The following is a 25,490-nucleotide window of genomic DNA, read 5'->3' on the forward strand; positions in this document are numbered from 1 at the left end:
CTGGTGGAGCCAAAATTTGTGGCTCCACAAGCTCCTTGCCGGTTTGTGAGGGAGAGGAGAAGGAAAGAGAAAATAGGTTGAAGAGAAAATGGTGGTGACCGCTGGAGGAAGAAGAGAAGGCGGGTGGTCATCGGGTTTCTTCGTGACGACAAGCTAACAGAGGCAACTTCGCTTTACGTGGCCACCGTGCAGCCAAAATAATTGCAAGGCTAGAAACAAAGGTACGACTTCACGTCAATGATATGTCCATTTTGGAGGTGGAAGTTGTGCATATCCTTTCAGGACCCACTGCACTGTCACCCCGATAGGCACCGGACACCAGCCGAAGACCTTCAAAGTTAACAAGTCCATGCATTTTATTGTTATATATACTCTTTCAATTTCAAAAATATACCCGTGGTATCGAATAATCATTAGATTTGCTAAACATAGCTCAACTAATAACGTTTCTTATGATAAATCTATCCGTTCAAATTCTCGACCTGACACAAGTACTCGTATTTTCTAGGATTTAGTTCAGAAAATTATTTGGGCAATTTTTTCAGATGTAGATGATGTGCATGTTGACAGTAAGGTGTATGTGATAGCTAATTCCTTAATCTCAAGATCCGCTCATTTTGTGTCCATGTATTCATAGCAACAAATGCGCACACACGTATGTGTGTCTATGACATGAACCGAGGGAGTAATCATTAAATTCCTACATGATGCCACCGCTTCTGTCAATGACATGTGTGGCCAAGACCCACCTGTGATTGACACACAGGCAGTGGCAGTGACTTATACAAGAGAGGGTAACTTAAACCTACGCATTCACAAACACGCACACACTCAATTCTACGAATACACGAACGTAATTCTACCCTTATGAGCATTGAACCGACAGATCCTCGAGATTGACGAAGTCACTACAGGCGTCTCGCTATCGACAGGCACGCCGCCTACCACTGAAAGAATAGCACCGGTTAATTTCTGAAATAAATTTAGAAAAATGCTAGCACCAGTGCCGAGTCGAATACTCGAACCCTGGTAAGTGTGTAGGTTCCACCACAAGAAATTTTACCAGCTGAGCTACGCTTAGTTTGCGACTATTACATACCTTTTATTATAACCTTTCTAATATATAATAAAAGTATATGGTTGTGAAACTACCTTTTATGATAAATTACTCATGTTTTTTTATGAATATTCAATTTCAATATATAAAAGTAAACCACCTTTCAATCATAGAATAGCTAATGTTGTGGGCTACGTGTAATCAATACCATTATTACAAATTACTATATAGGTGTTGATCGAGCTTGTAGATCTATGAAACCATCACTATATTTTGATAAATATATTAAACTTGTCACGAGAAAAGAATTAAATAGAACCTAAAGGACGGGAGTAAATTCAGAGCACATATATCGGGCTAGTTTAATGATGCTCCTCATTCTATAGATCTATCGTGGGTAGTGATTTTGTGTCTGAGACTAGTTCTCCAAGTTAAATTTTAAGTATCGAGTAATTTTGAGCGGGAAGTAAATAAGGAGAAATTAATTTTTTTAGCACCCAATCCCTCGGTCTATTTTAGAGAATCAGCCTAGCTAGAATCATATCATTTCTATGCTAAAAAAATCATTTAACATAGCTCGTTCTGGATTAACTGGAAGAGTCCTACCAAACAGGTCCTTTAAGCACACAAGCTCATAATTTTCTCTCAAAAATATGTGACAACTAAACTATTGTAACTTTGTAAGAGATGTTCTAATTTTTTATGTCAAGTTTCTAATAAGGACGTATCGCAGTATATAGTGACCTACTATCTATGTAGCCCCTTACACGAAAATAGCCCACATGGATGAAACAACTCTTGATGACAAGTGAGCCCCACTCCTCTTTAGCTCATCCTCGCTCCCTCTTGTTGCTGTTCGTTGAGCTTGGGATTTAGGGTTCGGGAGCTCCAACAAACCTAAAATTGGCGGAGGCTGGACTGGCAGCAGCAGCGCGTCGAGGACAACAAGGTGAGGTGATAGGGCGACACTTACCATGCGGTGGTCTAAAGCCGATGGGTGGTGCCAGGGTGAGGACGAGGAGGGCAAGAGTGAGGGTGAAGGTGTGGCACTAGCAAGATTAGGAAGGACACAAGGTCTGGAATAGGCGGTGGTGACCGCTGGAGGAAGAAGAGAAGGCGGGTGGTCATCGGGTTCCTTCGTGACGACAGGCTGACAGAGGCGACTTCGCTTTACATTGCCACTTCAGCCAAAATAATTGCAAGGCTAGAAACAAAGGCATGACTTCGCGTCAACGATATGTCCATTTTGGAGGTGGAAGTCGTGCATATCCTTTCGGGACCCACCTGCACTGTCACCCTGATAGGCGCCAGACACCGGCCGACGACCTTCAAGGTTGACAAGTCTATGCATTTTATTATTATATATACTCTTTCAATTTCAAAAATATACCTGTGGGAGATAAAAAGAAATATAGGGCGCAATTCGATAAGACCACACTTACTATGGACGCGGGAGGATATGGACGCGGGAGGATATAAGGAATCCTAAGATTAAAGATTCTAAAGATACCAGGACATAATATATGGGAATGCTTCTTTGAGAAATAGTACTCCCTCTATTTTGAATTGTACAAGTTGTTTTGATTTTTCTAGATATATGTATATGGTCTTTTATGCACCTAGATATAGGTTGTGTCTAGATATACATCATATCTAGAAAAATCAAAGCGATCTATATTTTGGAACAGAGAAAGTATTATATAAAAAATAACGCAAAGTATAATGTACCACGGTGCAGATCACGTATACATGGTGGCGATGAGCATATCGTTTTCCATAGTATAGCACTGGTGAAAGATTTTTCCATAACAACAATTGGATCGCGCTGAGCCAGGCCGACTATTTATTTCAATTCATTTAATATATGTGAAAATCATGGGCGAGCATGGTCTAGAACGAAACCTACCAAAAGCTATTCGAACCTACCTCATGGTGGTATATTATTGGCAAAATTTGCTACAGAACATGCAAAAGCAAATTGGTGTTCATTTGTTGGTGGACATTGTTCAAAACGCATTATAATTTGCTGGAAGACACCGCTTTTATTAAAATATTATGTTTAACCTGGAAAGGAGAGAGGAACATGATGAAATGTCATTTTTACCCCCTGACCCCACAAGTCAGATTCTTCTTCCCCATCCCCTTCTATTATTTCTTCTCCCTCCTTTTTTTCCCACTCTGTCCAAAGGATTGCCAGATCTTGCCCACCAGTGGAGCTCCAGTGGGGCACACCTCATCGCGCTGGTCGTGGAGCTTGAGTGGGCAGGGCTTTCCGCGCTGGCCATGGAGCTTGCTCGCACCGGCCATGGAGCTCGAGGGGGCCGGAGTTCGCGTTGCCGGCCGCAAAGCTCGAGCAGTGCTCCGTTGTCACAACGGTTGCAGAGCTCAAGCGGGGCGATGCTCGCCTATGTTGGTTTTGGAGCTCCAATGGTTCGAATTGCAAGCAGACCCGTGATTAGAGGGAGGAGGTGGTGCCGCCACCCCTCCATTCCCTGCATCAAAGAAGCCGACGACGGCGTGGATTGGCTCCACCCAGCTCACAGCATGGATCTGGTGGACCCGTGATTAAAGGGAGGAGGTGGTGGATCTGTTGCTGGTGTGCTGTAGGCTGTAGCAGGGAATGGAGCTTCTTGGGGCTGCGGCTTGAAGATGCAGCGGCAGCTACTTTGGTTGGTACGGGAGGAAGGAAGAAGAAAGAACAGAAGGGGAGGGAGGAAAAAAGAAATGGTCTAACCAGTGGGGCCATGGCAAAATAGACATTCCACTAAATTTCTCTCTCCTACTCAGTCCAAAATATTATTTTAATCACGACGGCAATATCTTTCAGCAAATTGGTACACAACTAGTGTCACCCAGCATATTAAGGGCTAGCTTGGCAGGGCTCCGGCTCCTCTAAAAATGGCTCCGGCTCTGGCTCCTCTGGTGGAGTGGCTTCTCTGGTGGAGCTGAAGCCGTTTTGGAAAACGTTTGGCAAAATAGCTCCATCCTATTTTTCATGAATGGATTGGAGGTGTCAAATGTCGAATATGCCCCTTGATATATGAGTTGATTGTTTAGCTGAATTGTATGTTTTCCTTCCATTTATAATTTTAGTTCATATAAATTAAAAAAATAAATAGAAATATTTTCTAGATCTCATCTTTTAGATGGTTTGTGTCTTTGTGATGGTCACGTCTTTGCTCATTTGCAATAACTAGCTACTGGATTTTACAAAAGATGAGGCATAGTCCTCAGCATTAATAGTAGTGGTTTTTACAAAAGATGAGGCATAATCCTCGCATCAACCATAGAAGCCAACATAATGCTCATGATGATCTAGACAGAAATATCGCCCTTGCAAGGTCATCACGGAATCTATCCATTGCTCGATCATTCGATTCAGAAGTTGATGTATCCCTTGCATTTTGGGAAGGAAGATGTCGTGCATATCTTGATGGTATAGTAGGCACATAATCAAGATTCCGATCACATTTGCGAAAATGTTTATCTTGTGCATTGTTCTCACGAATGAAGTTATGAAGGCACATGGTTGCAGCAATGATCATCATTTGCTTCTCCAATGGAAAAGTCGGCATCTTGAGAAGTATTCTCCATTTCATTTTCAACACTCCAAAAGCACGCTCTACCACATTACGAAGACTTGAATGCAAATGATTAAAGAGCTCATGCTCACCGCTTGGAGCAGGACCCCTCCTCCATTCTGGCACATGGTACCTTGCGCCCTTGTATGGAGTCAAGTAGCCAGGTCTATTCGGGTACCCAGCATCAACATTGTAATATTTTCCTAAGCACATATGTAAAATTATATGAGTTACATTCTAAATATGTCCATGTGCACACTTATAACAACTATAAGAGAATATGAACCTACCTGCAGGAGGGTGAGGGAATTTGTCATAATCATATATTAGTACATGGAACAACACATTGGTGTCATGCATAGATCCAAGCTATCCAATAGATGCATATGTAAATCGCAAGTCAAAATCAACAACAACAAGAACATTTAGTGTCGCTTTGCCACTTCGGCCAATATATCTTATGAGGTCATGAGGAGGTGGTGTTGCCAAAATGTGAGTACCATCTAGTGCACGAATGCAATCTTTGAAATGTGGCATCATCCTCTGATCATTACTGATCCTTGATTGTGTAGTACTGAAGTTAGGATCAATAGGTCTTATGTAGTCCTTACACATACCCACCACACAATTCAAAACCTCAAATTTTCTACTGATGGTCTCTGAAGAATGGTTGAATATACCATCGATAGCACTATTCGACATACCTTGGCCACACACAAGGAGGAACATAGCAAGTGATTCCATAGAATTTATGTGCATAGATGACTCAAGACCATATGAACTCGCTAGCAAATCATGCAGCTGGTAGAATAGGTGTGGGTCCATCCTGAACATCTTAAGGCTCTGTCCTGGAGTCTAAAGTTTTTCCATAGTCCAACCAAAGCCACTCTTTGATGGAGTTCTATTCTCATTTTTGTCATGATATGTCAAGAAATATTTGGAAGCAAGCATAGCAGTCATAAATTGAATATTTTGAGCACCCCTCAACAATGCAAGAGTTTTTACAGTCCATTCATCATCATCTGAATCACTTTCATCAGTCTCATGAGAAGAATAATCAGATCTGTTCATTACACAAAGAATAATCATTAAAACAATATCATTATTACAACTCCAAATAGTAGCAATGGAAAGTCATACAAAACCTACATATTACAAACCATTAAACTAGAACAATAAATAAATAGCACTAATTGCAAGGATACAGTGGTTGCTCTACTTAGGCACATCATTTCTAGTCATCTAGTCATGCTTTCTAGTCAACCAATCAAATCTCTCTTCAGGTGTGTCCAATGTCATGAACATCTCTCTTTCAGCTTTTTTGGTAAAAACAAGTGATGCAATGAAATGTTCATTTGTTCCTGGAACAGCACCACATTCCTTCACCAATGCCATGACATCCTGCATTGAACAACCAGATTTGTCCTCCCTCCTCGCAATGGACTCACAGGATGCAGTTGTTCGCTCATTCATCTCCACAATCTTGCCCATTTGTTCTTGAAACCAAAGACCTCCACTTGTCTTAGGTTTCTTTCCCTTCTTGTTATCAGCCACTCTACCTCTCTTCCCTCTCACAGTAGTAGGTGTCACCTCCTCTAGTTCACTTTCATCGTCATTGTCAGCTTCATCCTCATCATCAAGGTTAATGGGAGAAGTATCACAATCCAAATTTGTTTGAGAAGGTCTTGCACCACTAGAAGCACACCAATGATCATCCCCGGTGTTACGAAGATCTTCGAACATAATTCCCAAGCTTTCCTCATTTTGGAGCCCTCTATGCTTAAATCTAGTACATCCCTTTACTTTCTGTAATGCAAGAATAATGGTCAGTACGGAAATAAATCATTCACCAAAACAATGGAACATTGTTAAGCATGAAAAATAACTTGCACTTACTCTTGCTGTTTCCTTCCACCAACTCTCTGGCATAACTATATTTTTTCCTGATTCATCCCATCCTATGCCAGTCTCCTTATTGGTCAGTTGCTTCCAAATTCCATAATCAATTTTCAATTTATCCCATTTATTCTTGAATTGTTTTCTAGTATACAGAGTACCAGTCCTCTCATGAAACCTTTGGATGACATTCTTATAACCTGTCTTATTCAAATGAGTGCTTGACCGATTTCCTTTTTGAACTTCGTCTGCAAAAATCTCACAGACTATTCTAGTGTTCTCATCACACCAAGCGGCGTCTCTGTTGCAAATCAGTACGGTAAGCACCAAATAACAAGACATACAATTTTCACCTAGAGATGTATGACAAGGATTTCTGAGGTCATGAACCTCCTGCTGTTTCCATTTTGACAAGGATTTCTTCATGGAAAGATATTAGAGCTGCCCACGGTGAATTAAGTTTGACAATGTAAACAAGTTCAGGCATATAGACTACTTAGAAGTTTATGTTGTGCTAAGTTTATCTAATATCTTATCTCTTTTAAATTATTTTTCAAAACAGAGAAGAATCAGGAAGTCCAAACTTTTGGTCAGGGATTTGTCTACACAATCTTGCTAGAATATCCAGGGAAGGAACAACTGTACGACGAGTTCTGGAAGCTATATTTCGTTATTGTGATAATAACAACGTTCTAAAGGATTTGCACTGTGTGTCCTGCTAGATATGCAAATTGTGATGGACAAATCTGGTATTCATTGTTTCCTCAATATCTTATTTTATTAGTGTACATTTTGCACTTCTGTGATATTTATACTCTATAATCTATATATACGCATGTTTGTCTTCAACCATTATTTTTGGTTCTGATAGATATTTATGTCATTGTATGCCAGGACAGAATGCCATTATTTCGACGGTACCATTTTCACACATAGGTATGTCACACAATACCATTTTCTGGTTCCAATATAATAAACCTTTACAATGCCAAATGCAGCATAATTTATCGAATGCGTTGTCTGAATGATGTCATGTAGCAGTTTATCAATTGAAAATTTCTTATTCTTGTCGCGGCAGATATGCTTTCAAAAATTATGAGCTAATCTGTTCGGCGATAAAGTATAATTTTCTTTCATCTATATGAGCATCGCCGAGCTACTTTTGATTGTAATTCCTTCAAATTTCTAAACCCAGCTCGATGAGACTTCCCTTTGTGGGTTGTCTGGGATCAAAAACAGCTCAATAACTTTTACCTTCCATCATCGACGGTTACTGGGGCAGCAGGAATCGGCGCTGGTGTTCTAGGTGCTCGGCCACCGCGTCCTCCTCCACGGCGAGCAAAGGCTCCTCGAACTAGCACCGACATTGCCTCTTCGAACTCGTTTGCCGCCGCCGCCAGCGCCGCCGCCAATATGTTAGACAGCCACTCCGGCCCGAGAGCTGCGGCCGCCGCTGCGCTGCTCCACCAATCCGGCCCCATTCCGCCGCCCGCCATCGAACCAGCAAGCAGCCCACCGCCGACAGCACGGGGGGGGGGGGGGGGGGGGGGGGGGGGCGCCGACAGCACAGGGGGGCCGCCGCCGGGCCACACTCCTCCGCCCGCCGTCGATGCTTGGTGAGCCGTCTCACCCCCGGACTGGCCAGCCGCCTGCTGCCCTCGCCGCTGGCCGGCCGCCGCCGGTCCGGGAAGGGCCGCATCCGGCCGAGATTGAGGTCAGCAAGGCTCGATCCGCCGGTTTCACTGCCCGGAGGACCTTCCCTGCGCGCCGCCGTTGGGCGCCGGCCCTGGGACATGGCGCCGCCGGTGCTGCTGTTGCGCGAGGCGAGAAAGCAGCACGGGGGGAGAAAGCGCGTGCGGAGGTCTGAAGGCCTAGCGCTTCTGTTATTTGCGGTGGCAATTGACGTAATTTTGAGAAACTTGTGGGCCATCTCCTGGCGCAAGTGGGAAGGAGCCGTCGGAGCCCATTTTTCCGGCTCCGTGCGTGCAGTGCAAAAGGTGCTCCGGCTCCGGAGTGCTTCTCGGTGAAGCCGTTTCCGTTTTTTGGTGTTTGGTTCGGCTCCGGCGAAAACAGCTTCGGGAGCCGTTTTTGGAGCTGTACCAAAGGCGCCCTAAGTGGTCAATGGTGTCTTCCAGCAAACCAACATCATTTCGCATGTCTTGTAGCAAATTTTGCCTATATTATTTGGAGGGGATTATTAAATCTAGAGCTAGATGGTTGAACACGAGACACAGTTCGAACTACCAAATATCTGTAATACGTAGACTTGTGCTTGGGATTTATATTCTCAGCGTATAGCGTATTGAATATGGTGTATTGAATATGGTTTGGATTTTCTGAGAGAGTATCTGCCCATACCGGGAGGCAAGGTTACAAATCTATTCCATATCTAATACTAGTTGGTTATAAGGAAACACGTATGATCTTAACACAAGTTATTTTTTACACATTTGAACAACTCTATCTCTATCTTTTTGCACGACATGCCTGGCTTACTCCGTATGTTACCGTTTGCCCGTCCGAATGGTACCTAGAGATCATATACCCATAGGTATTTTCCACTGGTATTTTGGACCCGAAACGTCTTGGGTTTTTTTGTCAGCCTGCGTAAGTCCTATACCAGTTCCAACAATAATCCACGTTACGTTATATTAATAACCCATGACAATATATAAGTTTATCACATTTTAAGTAAAATATTTTTAATATATCTACATGCATGGTTTATTTTTAAGAAACATAAATATTTTAGATTGGTATTATGTTAATGAAATGAAAAAAAAAGAGCCGCACCAGTCTCCTTTGATTCAATGAATTCACCACTGTCGATTTAAGTTGAGACTTAATATTTTATAACCGGAGGTTATTGAAATATCAAAGCACAACTCAAATCTGAACAGTAGGGCATGCAATTCATTTGAAGCAAAAGTAATCGATTCTGGTATTCCTCTTATATGTATCTCAAAGGTTACCCAAGATCACTTGCATATTGGTTCACGACATCGACATCATCACATTGCATATAAACACATAAAAGTTGTAAAGGTAGCACCTAAAATTATTACAAAACTTGATGAATAAATTTGAAATATATATGCGAGAACACAAAATTGGATGCATGAATGGTTGACTTTCACATCAACTAGACAAGCTAACAACTTATGAAACAAGTTTGGAAGTCAGCTGGTAATGCCTTTGCCAAAGGCATGACCAAATGATATTATATCATAACATAATCCATTAGGACCTGCAAAACAACAACAAAGGAATGGTGAGTACAGAGGTACTCGCAAGACATACTCCCATGTGGGTATATATTTATCTTGACGCCATGGATCATGCATTTGGCTCAAGTAGCAAGTAATAAAAGTCACAACTTGTTGGCAATTTTGCATGAAAAAATCTTACAAATTTGTACAACCTCAATTTTTGAACATATAAGTCACAGTTTAAGCATGCAACTACAACCATGTAATTGAACATGTAAGCTAAACCCAAATCTATATAGTGTCCAAATTAAGTATAAGAAGTTGTAATCATATCCATTACCCATATTTCACAAGTTCCATTGTTTTATCATGAGTAATTGTTGGTGATCAAGTGGTGCTCATAGCTGAGTGCACAACAATTCGAATTGATTTACCAAACCTTGCAGCCTTTTTTTTTTGTTAGGGTGGGTGTGGGTGTGTGTGTGTGTGGGGGGGGGGGGGGGGTTCATCAAGCACTCGACATATGAGTCCAACTACTTGGCCCTGACAAACCTTTTTTCCTCCACACATGCCCACACGTTTGAACCATCCTCATGATGTCATGAGTTGTCTATGCCCCTGCTTAAACTAGGATGATACAGTGGTACATGCACACTTATATTGCTACTAGCTTCGCAATTGCACGGGCCACTCCTCTAGTTATACACAAACACCGACAGGTGGGACTGAGACACGTGCCATAAAATCAGCTTATCCTTATGGGTTCCTCTGTTTTTGTTGAGATACTCCTATAGAAATCATGGTGAAATTTCGAACGGGGTCTAAAGTAATTTGACAATCTGGTACCTAGGCTTGCTCTAGGCTTTAGCTGAACTTGCGTGTTAATAAACAATTTACAATCCTAGCCAAACAAGTTAAATGAGAATACGAATTGCAGTCATTTCTGGTTCAGTTTTTCAGCCTTTTCCTACTGTCTAGAGAGTAGAGACTGATTTCAGTCTTGCACCACTGTAGAATCTCGCCTTGCAAATTTCTTGCACTGCCAGCTCAACCGTTCACTCATGACAACGGCTTGGCCATTCAACAGTTACTCCTCCGCTGCTTGCTGCCGATGCTGACGCCGGAATAACACAAACACACACGCCTCATCCTTTCGTCTCTGAATCTGATGGAGACGCAGATTAGCAGCCTGTTCGCTTCAGCTTATAAGCCGGTTGAAAAGTCGAAACGGCTGATTTATTGTGAGAGGAAAAGACTGTTTGATGGCTGATAAGCCAGCTGAATAAGCTGAAGCGAACAGGCTGTAGACTTGGAGAGATCTTGCCTTCGGGTGAAGCTAGCAGAGGACTATACAGCGCAGTGCGAATCATTATATTCGTCAGAGTTTTTCACACGCGAAATCACGCCGGGGGACTCGGCGGCGCTCATGGTCGATCGACAGGACGGTGCTGCATATATACCCTGCTTGCTGCTTTCTGCTGGAAAGAGGCGACATATATGTAGAGCACACAAAAATTAGATGGAACAGAATCCAAAACGTTTGGAGAAAGGCGAAGACAGTAGATCAGGCCATGATCTCTGTTCTTGTGAGCAGCATCTGGCTAGCAAAAAATAAAGCGAAATTTTTTTCATTGACTGCCCTGCCTCATACTACTAGTCTTGGTCATCAGTGCGGACGTTGTAATTGATGATCTGGGCCCCAAATCGGATCTAGAAGCATAAATTAGTGCTTGATAACAAATTTTTCAGTCAGAGTACCTTTCACTCATAATTTATTGGTGGCTCATGCGCGAAGACTTGACTAACGGGTCGTTAATCCTTGTCCCAATCATCTCACGCCTAAGAGCCCACTGGCCACATCTTATAAGAGTATACATGTTGAGGAACCACACCATATCCGAGCCTCAAGCTCACACACTAACACTAACACTCACAGAAATGGTTCACTCCTATCTCCTCCTCCTAGTGTTCCTCTCTTTCATCTCCAGCTCGCCATCCATGGCGCAGATCAACTCCAGCGACTATGAGACACTCCTAACTGTCAAGAAAGCCTGGGGCAGCCCTTCTGCTCTCAGCTCATGGACTTCCCAGAACTCTTCCTACTGCAGCTGGGCAGGGGTAAGCTGCAACAATGGGCGAGTGACCAAGCTCTCCTTTCCAAATTTCAACATAACCAATCCGATCCCAGCTTCCATTTGTAGCCTCAAGAACCTGTCCTACCTAGACCTTTCCTACAACAACCTCACCGACCACTTCCCGATAGTGATCTATGGCTGCTCGGCTCTGAGCTACCTCGATCTGTCCAACAATCTCTTCTCCGGTGCCCTCCCGGCCGACATCGATAAATTGTCGTCGGAGATGGAGCACCTCAACTTGTCGTCCAATGGCTTCACAGGAAGCGTGCCATCAGCAATTGCTGTCTTCCCCAAGCTCAAGTCCCTTGTTCTTGACACTAATAGCTTCAACGGGACATACCCGGCCTCGGCCATTGCAAAGCTCAACGAGCTCGAGACGCTAACTCTAGCAGATAATCCTTTCGCGCCAGGCCTGATCCCTGACGAGTTCAGCAAGCTTACCAATCTGAAGATGCTGTGGCTGTCAGGGATGAACCTTACCGGTGGCATCCCCGACAAACTCTCGTCGCTCACTGAGCTGACCACGTTGGCTCTGTATAGCAACAAGCTTCACGGTGAAATCCCGGCGTGGGTTTGGAAGCTTCCGAAGCTTGAGCGCCTGTACCTTTACGCGAACAGCTTCACCGGTGGGATTGGGCCCGAGGTCACGTTCTTCAACTTGCAGGAGCTCGACCTGTCGGCGAACTTGTTCACCGGAACGATACCGGAGGCGATCGGCAAGATGAAGAACTTGACAACGCTCAATTTATACTACAACAACCTCACCGGGTCGATTCCTCCGAGCATCGGGCTGCTCCCCAACCTCGTTGACATCCGGCTATTCAATAACAAGCTCTCCGGACTCCTCCCGCCGGAGCTCGGGAAGCACTCGCCACTCGGCAACCTGGAAGTGAGCAACAACTTGCTCTCCGGCAAGCTCCCAGACACCCTCTGCTACAACAAGAATCTGTACGACCTCGTGGTGTTCAACAACAACTTCTCCGGCGTGTTGCCGGCGAACATTGGGGATTGCCAAACACTGGACAACATCATGGCGTACAGCAACAACTTCACCGGGGAGTTCCCAGAGAAGGTATGGTGGGCGTTCCCTAAGCTGACCACTGTCATGATACAGAACAACGGCTTCACCGGCACTCTGCCCAGTGTGATATCCCCCAACATCACACGGATTGAGATGGGGAACAATCTGTTCTCCGGTGCCGTGCCGTCATCCGCACCGGGGCTGAATGTCTTCAAGGCGGAGAACAACCAATTCTTCGGCGCGCTACCGGCGAACATGTCGGGGTTCGCCAACCTCACCGATCTGAACCTCGCCGGCAACCGGATATCTGGCTCGATTCCACCTTCCATCCAATCGTTGAAAAGTCTGAATTACCTGAACCTTAGCAGCAATCAGATATCCGGCGACATCCCGGCGGCGATTGGGTCGCTGGCGGTGCTCAACATGCTTGATCTCTCCAACAACAAGCTCTCCGGCGACATACCACAGGAGTTCAACAACCTCCGTCTCACTTTCCTCAACCTCTCTTCCAACCAACTCACCGGCGAGATCCCCCAGTCGCTGCAGAGCACTGCATTCGACAAGGCGTTCCTGGGGAATCGTGGCCTCTGCGCCACGGCGAGCCTGAACATGGACATTCCGGCGTGCCCTTACCACGACCGCAACCAGATGACAACCGGCCTGATCATCTTGTTCTCGGTGGTCACCGGCGTCCTGCTCATCGGCGCCGTCGGGTGCTTCGTCATCCGGCGGAAGACGCGCGAGAGGGACCTGATGACGTGGAAGGTGACGCCGTTCCGCAAGGTCGACTTCACCGAGAGCGACATCCTCACCAAGCTCGGCGAGGAGAACGTCATCGGCAGCGGCGGCTCCGGCAAGGTGTACCGCGTCCCGCTCCGCGGCGGCGCCGTGGTGGCGGTGAAGAAGCTCTGGAGCAGGGGCAAGACCGAGGAGAAGGCTGGCAAGGAGTTCGACTCGGAGGTGAGGATCCTCGGCGACATCCGCCACACCAACATCGTGAGCCTCCTCTGCTACATCTCGAGCGACGACACCAAGCTGCTGGTGTACGAGTACATGGAGAACGGCAGCCTCGACCGGTGGCTGCGCCCTGCCGGCGGCGGCGGCGGCGTTGCCATGGCCCCGGCGCCGCTGGACTGGCCGACGCGGCTGGGAATCGCGATCGACGCGGCGAGGGGGCTCAGCTACATGCACCACGAGTCCGCGCAGCCCATCATGCACCGCGACGTCAAGTCCAGCAACATCCTCCTCGACCCGGGCTTCCGCGCCAAGATCGCCGACTTCGGGCTCGCCCGGATCCTCGTCAAGTCCGGCGAGCCCGAGTCCGTGTCCATCGCGGGCGGCACCTTCGGCTACATGGCCCCAGGTAAACTAATGGCAAGATCGACACCAACTCCTCTGATCTCAGACATAAATGGAGATTACTAAATACTGATACGTGGTCACTCTGCTCTGGTGTGGTTGCAGAGTGTGGACGCGGCGCGAAGGTGAACGAGAAAGTGGACGTGTACAGCTTCGGCGTGGTGCTACTGGAGCTCGTCACTGGCCTGGCGGCGAACGACGGCGCCGCCGAGTGGTGCCTGGTGGAATGGGCGTGGCGGCGCTACAAGGCGGGGGGACCCCTGCACGACGCCGTGGACGGGGGCATCCGGGACAGGGCCGTGCACGTGAGGGACGCCGTGGCCGTGTTCTTGCTCGGGGTGATGTGCACCGGGGAGGACGCGGCGTCCCGGCCGACCATGAAGCAGGTGCTGCAGCAGCTCATCCAGTACGACCGCACGGCCAGCGTCGCCGGCGCGTGCTGGGACGCCCGCGACGATGACGACGACAACGCTGCGCGGGCGCAATTAGGCAAGGGGAAGAAGGGCGACCGAGGTGTCAAGGGAGCGTTGGATAGTGGAGGAGAGTTTTGGGATGGTGATGTGGAGATGAGCAGCGGCTTCGTAGCACATCCCGTTTAAGGCGTCTTTTTTTAAAAAAACTAAGAAAGGAAAACTAAGCAAGATGGTCCGTGTAAATAGTGCGGTTAGACCTTGGCCAATTATTACTTATGGTAAGAAATGTAAATATTGTTTTATTACAAATCCACAGCTTTGTCCACACACACACGAAATGGGTGAAGGACAAGTATCAGCAGTCAGGGAAAAGAAGGACGGTGAAAAGGAAAGTATGCAAGATAAAATACAAACTTATTATTACTGTGGCAAGGTATGCAAATAAAATATTACTGTGGCACAACAATTTGGCCATGCTACAAAATTTCCATTCTATAGTATTCATCATTTAAACGAGACAAAAAAATTTTTAACGAAGCGGGCACGACACCGTGCCAAATTCATTGATCTAGAAGGAATCAAACGAGACAATAGAAAAGGTGACATTTTACCATCAATCTATGCTGATGACATCTTATGTCAGCAACTTGGACCTGGGTGTTCTGAAAGATAAACTACAGAAGTTTTGGAAGTAGACAGGGAGACGTACAGCAGGGGAGCGAAAAGATAAGGTTGAGAGGAGAGAGGAGTGGGCGTAAGTTTGATCAAAATCAGCGATGATAAAAATTTCGGGTCCGACAATGCCATCACCGACAGCTCATGATAGCAGCCGGCGGTGATAAGTATCACCGCTTGTTTGTCTTTGGAACCAGCGGTGATACTTATTTTCACCGTCGGTTCTAACATCCACTACGCCCATTCATCTGCGAACCGATGGTGATACTATATCATCACCGGTTCACCTCAAACTGGGACTACGAGTCGGGCGAGGCAGAGTCTGGCCGTCGAGGGGTCGGGAGCATCCGACCCCGGGGTACTGGGTCGGGCGAGGCGGAGCGGGGCGCTCCCCTCCCATGTTGGGCCGACGACGGCCACCATTGCCGCAGGTGGGCCTAGGCCTTCATGATTGTTGTTTTAATGGTCATTAGGAAGTCGTTAATATTTCCCCCCCCCAACAGTAGCCCCCGAGCCTGTGGTGGAGCGGGGACGCTCCTCCAGAGGATGTTATTGTCGTTCGTCGGGAATCTCTGCTCATCGTGCAATGCTGCAGTTAATCAGGGACGGGAAGTGCTGTTTGTTCGGCTTGGTCGGGGAAGTTGACCAGACGGAGAGCCCTGTGGATGTCTTGGCGTAAGAAGACTCTCGTTGTTCCGTGGGACGCCTTCTGTCCGGAGACCTTAGGTTGTGACCATTCGTGTGGTCATTGGTTGCGAAGCCAGCCCCCGAGCTCCCGCGTGTTGCAGGAGACCGATCGGGAGGTCAGGTCGACTTTTGAACGTTACCCCTCAAGCGTCCGTTCGCTGAGACAGAGGGGGTGAGCTGTGCCACGCTATCCTTGCCGGACGAACCGTGGTGCTCGTTGAGTTGCAAACGGGTCGATCCGAGTGGGGTCCCGGTCCCCGTTCGGGGGGATCCGGCTCGGGCCAAGCTGGTGGCGTACCCCAAATTCCAGCCGGCCCGTTCATACAGTTCCTGAGTCCATTCGATCGGATCCGGTGGCTCGTTGCCTTTCTTCGGGGAAAAACCATGAACTCCGGTGCCGGTCCGGACTCGAATGTGAGGCCGGGACGCCCTAGGCGGTCGTGTGCCCGGGTGATGGCTGCTAGCGGACCCGTCCCTTCTCACCCCTTGCTCGAGGTTATCCTGGGGCGGCTGTCGAACCCATAGTGGGCCAGCCTTCGAACCCGTGGATCGTAGCGGGCCATAGAGGCGTTTTCAGCCCCGTATCCCTTTTTTACCTTTTTGGTGGGCCTTGGGCCGGATGCGGAGGAGTTTGTGCGCGTGTACTCTCTGGGAGGCGAAGAGGCGGAAGATGCCGACCCGCGAAACGAGGGAGAAGAGGATGTTTCCTGCAGCAGGTCGTGCGCATGATTTTCGAAAAAGGGGCGGGCATGACGGGGCGTACCTGGCGCCGCATTTATTGCGATGGGGGCGTCTGTTCTGCTTCGCACGCGCTCTCCTATAAGACGGGGAGTTCGCCTCGCCGGTTCCATCCACAATCTACCCCCAAGTCTTTTCACCTCCTTGCGCGCCCTTGGCTTTCTTGCGCGCCGTTCGTCTTCCTCCGCCCAGCGCTGCAACCTTCCCTGCCTTCCGCCGTTGAGCTTTTCTCCCCTTTGCGATGGGATCCTGGGCGCGCACAAGCTTTGGCACCTCGCGCACCGACGGCCTCACGAGGAAGGGCCTCCTCTGTGAGAGGACCGAGAGGGCGAATGGCAGTTCCCCGAGATGGAGGAGGTGCCGAGTCCGCCCGCCGGCTACGTTGTGTCGTTCGCCCACTTCCACGAGAGAGGGTTCGCGACCCCGCCGAGCCTTTTCTTCCGCGGGCTGCTGCACTACTACGGGCTCAAGCTGCAGCACCTTAATCCCAACGGGATCCAACATATCGCGGCGTTCGTCGCGCTGTGTGAGGGGTTCCTGAGCATCGAGCCCAACTTCTCGCTTTGGAAGTATTTCTTTGCGGTCAGCCTGTACCAGAAGGCCGAGAAGAGAGGGAGCCAGCAGCGGGCAACCCCGGTGCCGATAGGGTGCACCGGAATCCACCTCCGCCATACCCGCGCCAAGGAGTACATGACAATGAAGACCGCGGCGTCCCACAAGGGGTGGCATCAGCAGTGGTTCTACGCGAACAACTACTCTAACTCCCCCTTGATATTACTTGGCAAGGAGAGAGAACTTTCATTCTAAGTGCCTTATGCGGTACTACCAAAATGATTAGTTGAACACCAGTTTATAAAAATGATGAAAACAATGGGATTATGCAGGCTTGCATTAAAAAGGTGGATTCATGCACGTAGAAGGTAGATACACGAGCACTGAGCCACGAAAGGATGAACACACAATTTTTTATTCATTTAATTATTAATTGTGAAAATCCATTCACAAGTTCACCCAAAGCTGTTACAATATTTGAACTAATAGTAATTCAATCTTTGTGGCAGTTTGTGTTACACTCACCCTCGCTCACATAGCAAGCGCTGTTTCCAACGCTACAACAATAACAATGATCTCCACGCGGTCCTGCGCAGTCAATGGTTTTGTAGCAGAATGCACCAATTCTCGTAACATCCATAGTTGATCGGCCTAATTTTCAAGCATGAAAGTTAATCCGGTTAAGGTTTAGATAGAAATGATGATATAGAATAAGCATTATAAGACAATGTCATGAAACGACTGCACTCATTAGTGTCCGTCTCATCAACTAATACGGTGTGGACTTAATTACAAGAAACAGAGATATATTGTAACCATATGGCTTTCTGAACCGACAAGGTAGAAATATTATCAGATACTCGTTAACTTTTGGTTACAATGGAAGCAGCATTATTATTGATTTGACTTACTTTCACCATGAATGGCAATGCATCCGAGAAGCAGCAACGAAATCAACACTAGTGCCCCAATGTTCCTTGACTGCCTCTCCATACTGTAGACAACGAAATGCTTTTTGTTCTTGGGAGAATATATATGTTCTGCTCGAGTGATATACAGTGACCCATAGATGATACATTGCTTGTATATATAGGACAAATAGGAAACATATGCAAGATATATAATTAGCTGGAATTGATCACCCCTAGACTACTGATGCCAATGCACTTTTCAAAGTTAGTAGTGATTAATTTCCTACTATTTGAAATTGAGTGCAAAGTTAGCAAATTAATTGCATTGATCACATATATGAATTAGTTGCTTGCTTCCAATTATGTTTGGCACCTATTAATTCGTTGTGACGCTAGAATAGATTCACATTTTAGCAGGAGTCCATTACTTCTAGATTTCTCAACATATATCCTTTCAAAATTCGTATATCCCATGGTAGATAGTCATTAACTCATTATTGAGTTAATTTCCTTCTCTCTGTAGACAATTCTCCCAAAATGCTGGATAAATGGGCTGGTTGTAATATTTGTACCTTGGAAGATCCAAATTATCTTTCGACATGATGATAGAAAACTACGCAAGCTGGAAATGGTACCCAACAACCAGAAGCATGGTCAATTATTCTTCTATCCTTCTCCCTTGAAATAATCCTCCTAATATGCTTGTTAAAAGAGCTGGTTCTAATACTGGTAGCTCCTCGGGTTGTGCGAAATGAGAAACAGCTATCAGTTTAAATTTTCTAGGATTTTGTAATGAAGCTTAAATTTTACACGATAGCAAATTTAGAATTCAATTCCCTAAAAATTTTCAGTGAGCTTTATGTTTTTCCACTCTGCATTTGCACTACTTAAGGGTTGAAAAAATACACTTTTTCGTAAACTTAAATCTAAGGTGTCTATTAAAATTAAGGACACCATGGTCCAATAGTATTGATCAAGTTGAATACTCTGCAAGGTTGAAACGGGCAGCCTGGAATCAGACTCGCATTGTTGGCTAGTTCCAATATATTTACATGTTTTTTTTATCCAAAAGTACCCTGCTATTTGTCTTGCATTGCTGCAAGAATGTATGATACGTAGGAACAAGAAAATGGTTGCATATTCAGAACAAGGCACAAATGTATTTTGTTCATAGTTAACGGATGTCTTTCTCTAATTTTTTGTATTACAGAAAACCACTCCGTGCCCATCTTAACACAATATGGTTCTAACAGGCATGAGACAGAACGCAAGAGGAAGATGGAGAGGTCGTGTGGGGAGCGCAGGGGAGGGGAGTTTATCAACCGCTGGTCGAGTGCCGCAAAGAGAGGGAGGGAAAAAGCTGGGTACCACAGCTTTTCCTGCAACTCCGGCACATCCGACTCCCACTCATTTGACGCTACAAGGAGAGGCGGGGACTGAGGGTGCGGTTTTCCCTCTGTGGCCATGGTTCCCGTGCAGTCGATCCACGCGGCAACTACCAGCCGTGTACGGAGTAACAGGCCCGAAGTTCCGCAACCAGTTCATCATGAAATGGTATCACATAGCACCGGATGGTCCTCAAGGCCTCTCATTGTTGTGCTCTCGCACAATGGGTGCTCATGCGGCCTCTCGCAAGGAGTGACGTCGGATTTTGACACGTGTTTGGAATCGGCATCAAAAAAGGAGAAGTGGGGTTGATGTGACGAACTAGAAGCTACAATTGGTAATCGGCTGATTAAAGTTACAGTGTTTGAGCCGACTGGCGGAAGGATTCAATGGAGGCTGGCCGATTGGGAGCCGGAGTGGCTTAGCCAAGTTTGGGCCTAAGGTGGTCCAGAATAAAGATATGAAGGGGATGAGCCGGGGGGAATAATAACCAACTCGGATACGAGTCGTGTTTGTAAATATTTGTTATTGTTTAAAATTAGAGATAGATCCTAGTCGGTTAGAAAATCAGTTGTAGCAGGGTATAAATAGCTGTCTCGAAAGGCTTGTAACATAACACATCAATCAATACAACAAATCTACTTTTTTTCTTCGTACTTTATTTTCAAGTCGGCGACTTCGCCAAAACCTTTTTATTTCATGAGTTCATACGGGTTGGCAGGACTGCATCGACACGATCACCGGCCGATTCTGTAAGTTCCGTTTAACGAGTAATATCTAAGCTTTAACTTCGGGCGCATCGCTATTGTTTCGTTTAGATTTATTCACCAATTATCGATATCAACTAGAATCATAGGTTTTTCCTATTATTTTAGTTTTTATCACCAATTATCCAGCTTGAGGTACGAACTGTCGGCTTTTATTACTTTTATCCTTTATCATCACATAGCCGATTAGATCTATTCCAAGTGTTGCTTTTTTTAGTGTTGTTTAGGTTGCTCTGATAGTTTTTCCTTACAATTGCTACGTGATTATCAGCTGTTTTATAGCCAATCATCTCTACAGTAAATCGGCCGATTCGCTGATACGCTTTTCAAGACAGATTGGAACCTTAGCTGATCGAAACCCTTGGAATTTAATACTCGGATGAAGATAAAATTTATATAAAAAATTGTAGATCTCGATAAGATGTACAACTTTATTGTTCAAACTTTTTTCATTTGGTATCATCTTGATACTCAAATAATCGATACAAGTTTAGATCATTTTAGATCTGAAACTTGTATCGATTATTTGAGCACAAAGATGGCATCAAATGAAAAATAGTTTGAACTATAAAATTGTAAATCTAATTTTTATATAAAATTTATCTCTATCCAAGTTCATATGAATATCCGAGTTCATATGAATTAGTTATAATTTTTTGAAGGTGTGATGCCCAGTTTCAGATCTAAAATTTGAATTTTAGATCTAAAACTTTTGTCGATTATTTGAGCACCAACATGACACCAAATGAAAAAAGTTTGAAAGTTGTAGATCTTGTCAAGATCTACAATTTTCATATAAAGTTTATCTCCATCCGAGTTCATATGAATTAGTTATGATTTCTTTTGAAAGTGTACTGTCCGGAGGAGGGAAACTACCGCCGGTTGGTAGGTTCCTTCCGCCGTTTGATCCGGTGGTAGGGGTCCATTTCTACAAATTTTTGGATCGACTATTTATTTCTACAAATTCGTAAGGAAAAATAAAAAAAATTCCAAACGAAAAGGCTGGATGTGGTCCAGGGCTCCAGGCCCAAAAGGACTAATCCTTACCCACTTAATTATGCTACTGAGAATCGCTTTTGACACAACATCATTTTTCTACAGGCTGTCGGGCTGAAAATTTTTAGCCCGAGTCTGGCCCGATAATTTGTAGGGTTGGGTTTGGCCTGTATTTTTCGTTTTCTCGGGGTCCGGACCAAAAGTATAGGCCCAAGATTGGTCAGTTAGACGTGTGTGACAGGCCGAAAATATAGGGATGGGCCAGCCCAATTCACTTGCCCACCCACCAGTCAGGCAGGGTCGAGCTATTTTCGGGTGCAATCTGGTGGGTCCGTCTGTGATCATTCTACCCTGCACTCACTTTGCTACTACTCATACTCATCACTCGGCAGCACCATCTTGAGTTCTTGACACAAATGGGCACTGCCAGCGAGCACCAGCTCTGCTAGTAAGGAATAACCCCACGTACCGTCTTCTTCCTCAAAACTCTATCATCCTTTCCCTCCAAAATCCTACCCTACCCTCGTTCTAATTGCTCGCCCGAGCTAGCTAGAATCTTGTTGGAGTGGAGAAATTGTGTGTGTGTGTGTGTGTAGTATATAGCTTTGCTGTCCATCTCTTCTCAGAAAAAAAGATCATTCTGATTTCTAATTATTGTCGAGCTGGTGGCAGATATTATTACTGCTTTTTTTTAATTATGTATAAGGACGTTCATATAAGAAATAAGGAAATCGACACTCCCGATCGGTCGTCGTCCAAGCCCCGACAGAAGCATCGTTGCTAGAGAGATTGATTATCGGCGGTATCCGCCCAGAAACTTGTGGTACATTACATCCGATCCTGTCACCACTCACCAGATCGGATGCATGCATATTCAGAAATTCTGTCTACGTAGGTAACCAGTCCCGATCAGGAAAGCGGAAAATTGACTAGCCACGCGCGTGCTAAGAACACGACGACCGGCCAGCCTTCATGCGCTGGAGATTCCCTAGCTATAGCGCATCGTTACGTTGTCTCACGCGTAGACGAACGAAGAACAACGAAGGCGAGGGCTTTTGCAGCAACTGCGTCTCTATTTCAACGCACGCGTGCATGCACGCACGCAACAAGATACACGGCCGCCGTATGGGCACGAGCGCGTACCATCTCCGGCGTGCGTGGATCGGTCTCGACGGCGACGTCCACGAGCCGCGCGGGGTATTTGCGGCGGTGCCGACCCACTAGCTAGCGCGCGGCGGCGAGCCCATCACTCCTGAGCCGCCACGTCCGTCCACCGGGCCCACAAGCAATAGAATAATTTCGTTCCCTTGCGTGCCAAGAATCCGCAGAGGGGTAGGCAAAAAAGAGTCGGGTTTTAGTTCCTAAATTGGGAGTGGTAAAGTTTGTATTTTGCTATAAATGCGCAACTGTAGCATTTCGTTTGTATTTGTGAATTATTGTCCAAACATTGACTAATTAAGCTCAAAAGATTCGTCTCGCAAAGTACAACAAAACTGTGCAATTAGTTTTTAATTTCGTCTACATTTAGTACTCCATACATGTACCATCTATGTTACCGTGGACTCGTAAATGCTAGCTTCAATTTATTTTCCATGCATGCAAAGGATTTTTGTACCCCTTATATAATCTCTAATAAAGTAGCCTTGTATTGTTCCGTTCCAGAAAAAAGTCACCTTGTATTCGCACTACCTGGTACAACAAGATCTCAAGTTGATCTAGTTGAATTTTTTAAAACTTCAATCCATTTAGATGTTCAAATGGTTTACTGAAGTTTTATGAAACGGCAAGAGTCAGGAGGAATCAAACTCCATATATTGTACAAGTAATAAAAAGGTATAGGTGAGTGCGATGGCACGTAGGTATTATGCAAATGGGGTAGTCTTGGATTCAAAGCATAAGAGGCTCGAGTCTTCTAGTAGGTAATTTGACTGACCAAGGTTCACTGCGTATCGATCACTTTATTGTCGGTCATGGTAGCGAAGTCAATATGTTGCTGCACGAAGTGCTTTTCCATAGTGCGCACTAGAGAGCGTGTATATAAACAAAGAGAAGCTACCGAAAGAGAGATACGACACAAAAAGGAGCTAGGATCATAGTGGGGCTTACAGAATGTCCGAAAGGCCACTTGAATTCCTTCGATGATGGAGACTGACCATGACGCGCTTTGTCCTTCTCTCGTGCTTTGATGTATGCTTACGTATGTCGTGCCAATGTAAAACATACTCAGCTACTCCTAAAAAAAATCCTAAAACACACATAATTAATTTAAGAATCTAAAACTTGAACTAAATTTTTATATTATTTTTGTGCAATCCCCAATGTAATATCAATGCATTTCATTATCCTAAGTTTCATTTTGGAGCTAGGTAGGAATTGATAGGCCAAGAAGAAAGGGTGCAAATGGGTAGTGACCACAAAAAACAGAGCACAATAAATTTGGTATATACATGTATAGAAGTACATACTTATATAGAAAGTGCTGCTTGGACATCAAGATCCACAAATGGCCCCAAAAGAAATTTACAAAATTCAACTTCGATTGTGAACAAATTCATTCATTAGTGGATATAGTCATATATACTTAAAAAAATTAACAATGCATGTATATCACACGCACGCATGAATCTAACCGAAAAGTGTTGTTTTGCTATAATACACCTGGGTACATCTTGTACATAGAATGCACCTAGGCTAGTGGGCGCACCAGGTTGGAGCAACCAGCGCACCCAACCAAACATGCAGTGAGTGCTTCCTAAGTTAATTTGTATTTTCCACCTACCACGTAAAGCCACCTAGCATACAAATCCCACTAGACTGCATGCATGCATGGATGGAATCTTTTATTGGTTCGAATCTTTAAAACAAATTTTCTCCTAAACCGTAACCCCGATTGACAAACCTTTTGTTTCATCTGTTTCAAAAAAATATTCTTAACAAAACTAGATCCAATATGGATATATTTTTTTATCGTTTAAATGAGTTGCATATCTATGTACTATCGATTGCAACTCGGACTACTACAGAGTTACAACTAGTTATAACTCTATGTATTGTTTGCATCTGGTCACAATAATCATATCAAGTTGTAATTCTGAGTTACAATCATACGTTGTTGCAATTAGAGTACCAACCATGTTGCAACCGAGTAGTAACTAGTTACAATCAGTAGTAACTGGTTGCAATTGGGTAGTAATTGGTTGCAATTCTAAGCATATCTAGGTGCAATTAGAGTAGTAACTATGTTGCAACTGAGTATTAAATAATTGCAACCATAAGTAACAAGTGCTAAATAGGCTACAATCAAGTTGCAATTGAGTTGGAGACGTTCTTGCAACTCAAAGTACAACTTAGTTGCAATGACATACTTAAAAAATAAACTTCATCAAATATAGCCTTCATAGATCTCGTTGTGTTAAGCGCATTTTTTCCAACAACCTGCTGCAAATGGATTTAAAATCGGATCTGCGGTTTAGAAGAAATCATATTTTTTTCATTTCGAATCAAGTAAATATTCTCTGCATGCATCCTTCCTGGTGGGTGGGTTAAGCTGTGAGGTGGCGTCATTGTCTCCATTTAGTTTTAAATGCAGAAGAGTGGATTTTTCTAGACGCATGAATTAATTGGCGTGCGGTACGTAGGGTGGGAGGTCTTTGCATTTGCTGTACAAAATGCATATGTGTGTGCGCCGGGGCTTGCAGGGAACTACGTACAAGCAAAACAATTGATTTGTGGTGCTACTGATCAATCTGTTGCTACTGATTAATGGAGTAAGATCGTTTTCGCCTTTTCGGAATGTCCCCCACACATACGAGAGCACTTCAGCAGGCTAGCACGCGCATTGTTGGATTCATTATTCATTTCATTTTCAGTTGTAAAATTGACAACACGCGAATGATTCTTACCTCCACCACTTTCCAAAAGCTAGCAGGCACACAACATGGATTTGGCCTGCTCCAAGTGTTGGGCCCCACATGCATCGTAATGTTTCGTGACATCATCCTTACCTTTGCTTGTTCGACTCATACTACCGACTTTGCCCTCCGAGCAAGCCTTTCTACAACTACCATATTAACATTGTTTTTTAATAAAGAAATAACATTTTCCCAG

At 45.1% G+C, this 25,490-nt stretch overlaps 1 protein-coding gene across 1 annotated transcript; it reads left to right on the forward strand.

The window, feature by feature from the left end:
- Positions 1-11,626: 11,626 nt before the first annotated feature.
- On the forward strand, positions 11,627-14,998 carry LOC117851535 (uncharacterized). The gene is made up of 2 exons (XM_034733363.2): positions 11,627-14,262; positions 14,364-14,998. Exons 1-2 carry the CDS (start codon positions 11,682-11,684, stop codon positions 14,855-14,857), a joined length of 3,075 nt encoding a protein of 1,024 aa, XP_034589254.1. The 5' UTR covers positions 11,627-11,681; the 3' UTR covers positions 14,858-14,998.
- The last annotated feature ends 10,492 nt before the right edge of the window (positions 14,999-25,490 follow it).

Source organism: Setaria viridis, chromosome 1 (genome assembly GCF_005286985.2).
Source record: "Setaria viridis chromosome 1, Setaria_viridis_v4.0, whole genome shotgun sequence".
NCBI lineage: Eukaryota > Viridiplantae > Streptophyta > Magnoliopsida > Poales > Poaceae > Setaria > Setaria viridis.

Excerpts from the sequence above, each read along its gene's own strand:
- LOC117851535 (XM_034733363.2), top strand. The coding sequence starts at position 11,682 with ATGGTTCACTCCTATCTCCTCCTCCTAGTGTTCCTCTCTTTCATCTCC. Across the intron at positions 14,263-14,363 it reads CTTCGGCTACATGGCCCCAG|AGTGTGGACGCGGCGCGAAG; the intron begins GTAAACTAATGG and ends GTGTGGTTGCAG.